The sequence below is a fragment of the Guillardia theta genome (genome assembly GCF_000315625.1).
Source record: "Guillardia theta CCMP2712 unplaced genomic scaffold GUITHscaffold_168, whole genome shotgun sequence".
NCBI classification, from domain to species: Eukaryota; class Cryptophyceae; order Pyrenomonadales; family Geminigeraceae; genus Guillardia; species Guillardia theta.
Window position 1 is genome coordinate 68,910 of NW_005434508.1, and position 8,774 is coordinate 77,683.

Genomic DNA, 8,774 nt, shown 5'->3' on the forward strand with positions numbered 1-8,774 from the left:
GGGATGGGATGGGATGGGATGGGATGGGATGGGATGGGATGGGATGGGATGGGATGGGATGGGATGGGATGGATGGGATGGGATGGGATGGGATGGGATGGGATGGGATGGGATGGGATGGGATGGGATGGGATGGGATGGGATGGGATGGGATGGGATGGGATGGGATGGGATGGGATGGGATGGTAGTGGAGACGTAAATTGAGAGGTTTTTGTAGCGAGAGCGAGGCAGACTTGTAGAGAGGGCGGAGGGAGAAGATGGCCTCTCCTCCACCGAAGTACCCGAGATCCGGGCACAACAAGTGTGAGAGCCAGGACATGGAGCATCATAACAACGTTATGAAAGTGAATTGTAATTGCTGACATGGTTCTTCCAGGTTGACAGAAGTCAGTTAGCCGCGCTGGAAGGCTGGTCTACACTGATATCTTCATGCGAACGGGAGTTCATTGTGAACGGGCTGGATCACGGTACAGGCGTTGTGAGGCATGGAGATGAGGTAACGTCGATCTTTCAGGTATCCGCATGGATGGGAGGCAGAGGTTGGAATCGAGAAACATCCAGCTCAAGGTTGTCCACCGAAGTCTACAGACTTAATTGACGTTGGATAGGTTGGCACGGTGCCCAGCTGCTACGGGTCAGCTTCTGTGCACTGTGGTGGAACGAAGGCGATCGCATCCGTGCAGGCTGAGCTGAGCGACACGGGAGCAGAAGGCTCGGGCGCCTCGGTGGAAGTGTCAGTGACGTGCAGCAATATGCCGAGCTCAGCTGGGAGGCAAGCAGAGGACATGTCTGCAGCCTTGACTGCGGATGCCAACCGAATCTTTGCGAGACCGATCCCCACCCTCATCAAGTCCCTCATGGTCTCAGATCGGCATGCATGGAAGCTCTTCGTGGACGTCATGCTGGTTGAATACGACGGTTGTCTGTTAGATGTCGTCTCCATCGCTGTTTGGGCTGCACTGAGTGACACAAAGCTGCCGACGGTAGGAATCAATGCTGCGTTCTGGATGCCTGTGCACTTACGTGTACCAACAGCTGTCAACCTTCACCAATGCAGACGGGAGCGTTGGTGTGGAGCTTTCGTTGGAGATGGAGGAGAAGAACAAGAAGCCGCTAGACTTGAGCTCGGTGCCAACGTATGTCTCCATCACGCAGGTACCTTGTGGTTTGTTTGTTCATGAAGGTGACGGCCTCCTCTAAGGTGGGCAAACACTTTATCGCCGACGCTACTGCGATCGAGGAGGCATGTGCCGGATGCAGGATATCATATGCTATCAATGCAAGGAACGAGGTGCAATTGATGGCATTTTTTTTTCTTTGAGATTGACAAGCAAGTGTACAGGTTTGTTGCATCCACAAGAGTGAAGGTAGAGGATTGAAACCAACACAAGTGCGAGAGGGAAGGGGGAAAATGGGTATCTTCTGACTTATCGCAGATTGTCAGCACGATGGGAGCAGCCACCCAGTTCGGATCGAACAGGATGAAGTTTCTGGACAAGAAGTTGCAAGGTCTCAGCGTCCTAGCTTCCTGTGCTGCACGAGCTCACTACTAACACTTGGCTGTGCCTCTCAGACTTGATCGACAAGGATTCAGGAGATGATCTGTTGGACCGTGATGTACTATAAAAATAAAACAATGCTGACTAATATTTTCGATTGTTTGGGATCTGAAACCCCATCGTTCCAAAGTTAGCATCGAAACGTTGTTATATACATACTTTTCAGATCCATGCCTCAGCCTCCGTCACGGTCCGTGGCCGCGGATAGTGCGCGGTCACACAGTCACTCGGCCTCGGCCCGGCGGCCCGGCTCTTCGGAGTGCCTCAGTCACGGTGCTGTTCCCGAGTCCACTACTGCCTGAGACTCTCAGCCGCAGTGATCAAGTTCAAGTTACATAAGAAACGGTTCTTCCCGGTTTACTCAAAGTTAAGTTAAAAATCAGTACGAGGACAATCAGGAGAGTCGAGGAGGCTTGACCCTGACACTGTCGCACAGGCCAAACGGCGAGAAGAGAAAAGGTTACTCAAAGTTAAGAGTCAGTACTACGGCTTTACTCAAAGTCAGTTAAGGTATCGTACTGTAAGTCAAGTTACTAAGTTACTCAACTGAGTCTCAGTAGCTGTCAGAGCCCGCCCGGCCAGACCACGCCCGACCCGGCCCAGCGGCCCTCCGCCCGGCCCGGACCGTACATCGGTTGAAGAAAAATCCTCGGTCACGGTGGTGCCACGGCGCGCCCGCCGAGTGACTCCGAGCCGGGGCGTCTGGCAATGACGCAATGTCACTTTTATGAGTAAAGATTGTCAGTAGTAAACTTAGAGAGGAGCGAGTGAGCGAGTCGTCGTGCCCAGTAGCCCAGTAGAGGTAGGTGGATGGTGCTTGCGAGTCTCGGAACACTAGAGAGATCTACCTCCTTGAAGCGGCAGCGTTTGACTGTTTACCCTCGATTACAAGTGGCTTTTTAACTCACCGTGACTGCTGCGTGTCAGAAGATGGAGTTAAACTAACGCATCACAAAACATGATTTTTATTTTGATATTAGGTGGAGGGTGGGGTACCATTGAATCATCCATGGGATACCTGAGCGGAAATGGACGGGTTGCGCCCCTACCCCTGTTGTTCCCAATCGGTGTGGCCCTTGGCAATCTAAAAGGATTTTGTTTGTGTTGTATTGGCTATTTCAATCGTTCCCAAATCAAGCTGTTTCATACCATGGGTAACTTAAAACAATAGTTTTTAGGCCAGAAGGGGTCAGAGGATTTGGATGAGGGGTAGGGTACTCAATTTGTACCTCAAAGGGGTCCATGGGTAGTGTTTCTGGTACTACAGCTTGATAAGGGTGGGTTGGGTGGCTTGCTCGGTAGAGGGTGGGGTGGAATGGGGGTTGGAACAGGGGTAAAAGAGGAATCGTGAGACGCAGAGATCGTGCAGGTGTTGTAGCAAGAGCAGAAGGCAGGAGCTTAATTAAGCACGCGGAAAGCAGGAGCGAGGAAGGAGAATCGAAGACGAACAAGTCCAAGGATTCGTAGCCAACACATACAGCTGCACCGAAGGCACGCGACACTGCTAGTCTTGACCACCAATTCGAATACGCAAGGAACGGAAGTTTTTGAGCTGAACTAGCCTCCTCACTCAAGAGATCATTTCGATTTTTCTTAGAGGGAGATTGGAAGCTTGGTTTGTGCCTGGATGCGTGTTGAGCATTGATTTTCTGCCGGCACATTTCGATATTCCGTCAAACCAAGAATCCGTATTAATGACGCAGGGTCACGAAGACTTCATTATGAGAAGCTCGTCAAGTGGATCGTTTCAGCGATCGGCTTCGTCAGATTGGACAGCGCATGCGCTGCATGACCCAGAGATATGTGCGGCACCTCTGGACTTCGACATTTCTCTCTACGACTTTGAAGAAAACCTTGACTTCGATCTGGACCAGAGCTACTTTCAGAACAAGCTGGAGGCGAAAGCGAATTTATTTGCGGGAGGGGAGGATCTTTTGGGGAGTGCTAAGAGCAGCCTAGAGATATGTATCAAGCCTTCAATCTCTCGATTCGGAGAGATCTTGAGGGGAGGGGTGTACTCCCAGTACGGGTTCGAATCCACGAAACACCCGGCGGAGAAATCCATAAACCGGAACGGGGACTTTGTGAAGGAAGAGCCACTGATTGTTCCGAATGCCGAAGAATCTAGAGGGAGAGATAGAAGGCTGAGCGAGGGTGAGCTCTGGCTGTGCTCGGCCCGGCTAATCTAGACATGCTTTTGTTGTCACATTATTCTTTCCACATCAATTATTGTTTTCAACTGTTGTCTTTTTTACTTTCAATGAAGTAAAATTACATCTTCAAAGAAGTGATTCCCCGATAGATGATTTTTTAATTGCAAAAGCGCAAAGATTTTCACATGTTTGAAGTCGGGTTGTCAGTCAAACGTTAGAGGCATTGGAGACACGGAATATAGAAGGATTGCAAATGTATTTCTGGTTTTTTAGAACTTGAATCGAATATTTCTGTTGGTGGGTTTGCTGTCTATCCTCGATATTTTCCGCCTTCACATCAAGAATGGGCAGCCAGCAGAGCCGGTGTTTTAAGACATAGTATGTGGCCTATGATGAGGTATTCAATCCGAGTCAGGCGTGGAGTTGAAGACAACAGGATCAAAGGATGTTTGAGTCAGATGAGTTTTGTCTGCACTTCAAAACTTCATTCAAGATACATTCATGATTGCCTCGACAGGTTAACAAGTCACATTCTACACAAAACAATGATCGGGTTGGGCGCTCCTCACTTCCTGCCACCCACTAGAGGCATTCCACCCGAAGCTCCCCTAGCACACCTTGAGTCAGTACACGACGACAACGATGTCCTTCTCGCTCACCATGCATCCAACTTTCCGCCGGTCTTGGAAGCACTGGCGATTACCTGCAGCCAGACATCACAAGGTGAAACTCTAGAGCCCGAGCACTCACATCAGCAGTGGTCGACTTGGACAGACCTTGCTCGCTCATAGCACGCTGCAGGCAAAGCCATTCAGTATGACTAACACACATGACCTTCCTTTCATCTCATCCACCTGGAACAGCTTGAATTCATTCTCAGTAACAGGTGCTGACATGTCTGAGTGAGCAACCAAAAGGCACAGAAAACAATCAAAATTACCAGCACCCTTAGCAACAGCAAGGAGCTTTGTTGTGCGCTGCCCGTTGCTCTTGATTCCTGCCACAAAATGAATTTAGATGTGTTCCCTGAAAAGTTTCCTTGCACTACGAATATGCTAACACTAGACGTCGTATGCCAACACAATACATCGTGGCATTCTACTTCATTTTCAATGTTTTTGACTTTCTGTAAGTCTCATTCAACCAAAAAAAATTCAATCGAACATCCCTCGCTGTTTGCATATTTCACTAAAAAAGGCCTTTGCACACAATGGACAAGCAATACGATATTGCATCAAGAATCGGCACATTGCGACAATAACGTTGAGCTAAAACGAAGACTTAATGAAACTCTCCATCAGCTACCACAAAATAAATGAAATAGGTTGGTGATCCACAGACCTCCTTTTTCTGCACTAATTAGAACATCCCATAAGACACCATCCCGACAAAGCAGACACCATCGTCTGCCCTTGTATGATACTTTTTTTCACGAGCTAAATTAACGCACATTCTTCATGCGAACTCTCATTCCCCCTCACATGACCTCTCGTTTGAACTCTCGCTGCCATGCCAGAACTCTGTCACAACAAATCCTTTCTCTCCCCTTCCTCTCTCCTCCCTTCCTCTCCCCTTCCTCTCTCCTCCCCTCCTCCCTCCATCCGCTCACCATGATCAGCAACGATGCCCCACATTGTCGGCGGTTCTATTTCCGGGCAAAATCATCCCCCTCATATTCTACCTCGTCTTCGGGCACCCCCGCGCCAGAATGTGTACTAGTGTACCGCGGAATAGCTGACTTGTGATCGGGGTGACTCGTCCGACGGTCAAGTTGAACTTCGGAGCCTCCGAGGCTCGGAGTTCGCCGGGCAAGTAGGCCGGGCCGCCAGTGCCGGCGGGTGACCGGCCCGCCGGGCCAGGCCGGGCGAGCCTCTGGCGGGAAGGCAGGATGAGTCCGGCTTCATCTGCCGGGCGGCCGGCCGGAGCGCCTGGTGGCCGCGCCGGCGCCCAGCCGCACGGGCAGGAGGTACCATTGCCCGCCGCCCGCGGCCGCCCGCGGCCGCCGGGGACCCGGGACGGGCACTTGAAAACCGTTGAACGGGAGTCCCGACGGGCCTGAGTCCTGATCGAACGTACGGTAGTCCAGGCTACTCCGGGGGCCAGTCCGGGGGCCGGGCCCGCCGGCCGCCTGAGCCGGATAGATGGGGATGAGGGTTTGCTTGCTGCATGAGGGGCACGATGGCGAATTGCACGTGCGGTATGGCGTTGTAGGGAGAAGAGTCGAGGAGGTGAGGACGAAGAGAGAGGAGGAGGAAGAGAGGAGGAGGAAGAGAGGAGGAGGAAGAGAGGAGGAGGAAGAGAGGAGGAGGAAGAGAGGAGGAGGAAGAGGAGACAGACGTAAGGGATGAAGAGGAGTGGAGCAGAAAGGAGAGGCAGAGGATGAATAGCCCAATCAGCAGGAAGCTTCTCGGGCGGGTGAAGTCTTTGCTGGAGGGAGACGGAGGGTCGACGCCTTCGGTTGATCAACTCACCGACTTGCTGCGATCGAAATATCATGACTGCGGGAAGATGCCCAGGAACAGCCTGCGCAAGGCAGTGCTGGTGAATGTGATGCCCCAGCTACAGGCTGAGCAGAACGCAAACGTGGACGAGGCAGTTGCGAGCGACAAGAAAAGGAAGCGTGAAGAGCAAGGAGACAGCGGGGACGAGGAGATGGCGGACGGAGAGGTGAAACTTGTGCAGTATCGCGATACCAACCGTGCGAACAGCGGCATGAGGAACTTGTACAAGAGCAAGTCAGGCGCAGGGCGGGACAGTGTGGGGGAGGGGGGCGAGGGAGCTAGCGCTACCCCCAAGGCCCGGAGCCGGACCATGACGGAGAAACCAGCGAGGAGGAGGGAGAGCGGGAGGATCGCGAGCAACTCCAAGACGGCAGAGATCCCTTCGATTCGATTCCGCGACCTTGGGGGCATTGAGAGTATCCTCCAGCAGGTGCGGGAGCTAGTCGAGTACCCCCTCGCTCACCCGGAGATCTATGCGCATCTTGGGGTGGAGCCGCCCCGTGGGGTCCTCCTCCATGGGCCTCCTGGCAGCGGCAAGTCCATGCTGGCGGGGGCGCTGGCGGCAGAGATGCACGAGTGTGGAGTGACTTACTTCAAGATCTCCGCGCCCGAGGTCGTGTCGGGCATGTCAGGTGAGCTGGAAGGTCTGCTGGAGGAGTGTGTGTGGGTGTGACGTTGAGAGCAGGAGAGTCGGAGGAGACGATCAGGGACTTGTTCAACTCGGCCAAGGCTGCTGCCCCTGCCCTGATCTTCATCGACGAGATCGACGCCATCACCCCAAAGCGCGAAAATGCGCAGCGAGAGATGGAGCGAAGGATCGTGGCGCAGCTTCTGACATGCATGGACGATCTTGGAACGCGTCCTCCTCCTGCTCAGGACTCAAAGAGATTCAAGTGAGCCTGTCCCTTCCTCGCCCCTCCTCCACTTCATCCCTCACCTTCCTGTCTCACAGAGACGACGTGGACGAGGAGCAGGGGAAAGAAGATGCCTCCTCCAGCGACATCCCCAAGACCGTCATCGTGATCGGTCTGCATCAGCAAGCGGCAAGAGACTTGACTTGTCCTGATCCCTTGCAGGAGCGACAAACCGGCCGGACGCGCTCGACTCAGCTCTGAGGAGAGCAGGACGATTCGACCGGGAGATCTGTATGGGGGTGCCTGATGAACCAGCTCGCCTCTCCATCCTCCGCGTCCTCACTTCAAGACTCCGTCTGTCAGGTTCTTCCTGCTCCTCCTCGCATGCTTGCTTCTCACACCCTCACCCGCTTTCTCCTCCCTTCTCCTCCCCATCCTCCTGTCACTCTTACTCTCACATCCTATGACTCCCTCTACCTCCTCTCTCTCTCTCTCTCTCTCCTCCTCTCTCCTCCTCTCTCTCTCTCTCTCTCTCTCTCTCTTCTCTCCTCTCTCCTTCTTCTCTTCCTCCTCCTCATGCGCGCTCTCTCTCGTAGGGGACTTCAACCTTGAGGAGATTGCTCGTCGTACCCCCGGCTACGTGGGAGCGGATCTTGCGGCTCTGAGCAAGGAGGCAGCAGCGATCGCAATCAACCGGATCTTTCAGACTGTTCTGGTGCCCCGTGAGCCGATGAACAATGCTGAGCGCGCCAAGGAAGAGGAAGGGAAGGAGGAGAAGGAGGGAGGAGGAGATGGAGAAGGAGGGGCAGCTGGCGAGGCGAGCGAGATGAGCGGGGCAAACAAGCTGCTGAACAAGTTCACTCCGTTGACGAGCGAGGAGTTGGAGCCTCTTGCGTTGACCATGAGCGACTTTGAGAAGGTAGGGAGGAGGATAAGACTGGTTGGAGGGAAGTGATGGGAGAGGCGAAGAGGATGCAAGGGAAGAGAGGAGAAGGAGGGAGAGGAAGGGGAGAGAGGGGGGAGGAAGGAGAGGGAGCGGGGGAGCGAGGGAGCGAGGGAGGGAGCGATGGAGGTGAGGGAGGGAGGTGAGGGTGGGAGGAGAGGAGGGAGGAGTGGGAGGTAAAGGGGGGAGGATCTGTGAGCTCTGACTGTTGCTCTCAGGCGGTGGAGCGTGTGCAGCCTTCAGCTAAGAGAGAAGGATTCGCGACTGTCCCTGACGTGACGTGGGAGGACGTGGGCTCGCTGGTACTGCTGGAGCAGGAGGAAGGGAGGGGAAGAGAGAGAGAGGGAGGGAAGGAGGGGAGGGAGAGAGGAGGGAGATGTCTCAAATAGAGGAGAAGGATCGTTGGAGGAAGAGGAGGAAGAGAAGGGAGACGAGGGAGAGAAGGAAGACGAAGGAGACGAGGAGGAAGATAACGAGGAAGGAAAGGAGGAAGGAAAGGAGGAGGAGGAGGAGGAGGAGGATCTGACAATCTGAGCAGGGAGAAGTGAGAGAGGAGCTAGAGCTATCTATCTGCGAGCCCATCCTCCACCCCCAGAAGTTCTCTCTCCTGGGTCTCAGTGCTCCCACGGGCGTCCTGCTCTACGGCCCGCCCGGGTGCGGGAAGACGCTGGTGGCCAAGGCGGTCGCGCGAGAAAGCGGCGCCAACTTCATCTCAGTGAAGGGACCTGAGCTCCTCAACAAGGTCAGAAGAGGAGGCAGATCG

General features: G+C 53.9%; 4 protein-coding genes across 4 annotated transcripts in view; 3 read left to right on the forward strand and 1 right to left on the reverse strand.

The window, feature by feature from the left end:
- The first annotated feature begins 378 nt into the window (after positions 1–378).
- Positions 379–1,649, forward strand: GUITHDRAFT_155941 (hypothetical protein). Its single transcript, XM_005820691.1, has 8 exons — positions 379–468; positions 516–568; positions 610–984; positions 1,037–1,156; positions 1,203–1,292; positions 1,344–1,391; positions 1,438–1,510; positions 1,575–1,649. The coding sequence occupies exons 2-8, from the start codon at positions 524–526 to the stop codon at positions 1,625–1,627; spliced, it is 804 nt and encodes a 267-aa protein (XP_005820748.1). The 5' UTR covers positions 379–468; positions 516–523; the 3' UTR covers positions 1,628–1,649.
- Positions 1,650–2,964: 1,315 nt separating this feature from the next.
- GUITHDRAFT_155942 (hypothetical protein) lies at positions 2,965–3,917 on the forward strand. Its single transcript, XM_005820692.1, has one exon. It carries the CDS (start codon positions 3,255–3,257, stop codon positions 3,747–3,749), a length of 495 nt encoding a protein of 164 aa, XP_005820749.1. The 5' UTR covers positions 2,965–3,254; the 3' UTR covers positions 3,750–3,917.
- A 361-nt stretch (positions 3,918–4,278) lies between these two features.
- Positions 4,279–4,963, reverse strand: GUITHDRAFT_120036 (hypothetical protein; the record flags this gene model as incomplete). The annotated part of the gene is made up of 6 exons (XM_005820693.1): positions 4,279–4,321; positions 4,373–4,416; positions 4,464–4,508; positions 4,568–4,611; positions 4,660–4,710; positions 4,903–4,963. 6 exons carry the CDS (start codon positions 4,961–4,963, stop codon positions 4,279–4,281), a joined length of 288 nt encoding a protein of 95 aa, XP_005820750.1.
- A 1,561-nt stretch (positions 4,964–6,524) lies between these two features.
- Positions 6,525–8,774, forward strand: part of GUITHDRAFT_81158 (hypothetical protein) — a gene marked incomplete at both ends in the record, with an annotated part of 3,365 nt that continues 1,115 nt past the window's right edge. Inside the window, 7 exons of the mRNA XM_005820694.1 lie at positions 6,525–6,846; positions 6,897–7,073; positions 7,199–7,240; positions 7,291–7,431; positions 7,665–7,987; positions 8,230–8,313; positions 8,550–8,753. Of these exons, the coding sequence (XP_005820751.1) occupies positions 6,525–6,846; positions 6,897–7,073; positions 7,199–7,240; positions 7,291–7,431; positions 7,665–7,987; positions 8,230–8,313; positions 8,550–8,753 (1,293 nt within the window). The remainder of the gene's footprint in view (positions 6,847–6,896; positions 7,074–7,198; positions 7,241–7,290; positions 7,432–7,664; positions 7,988–8,229; positions 8,314–8,549; positions 8,754–8,774) is intronic.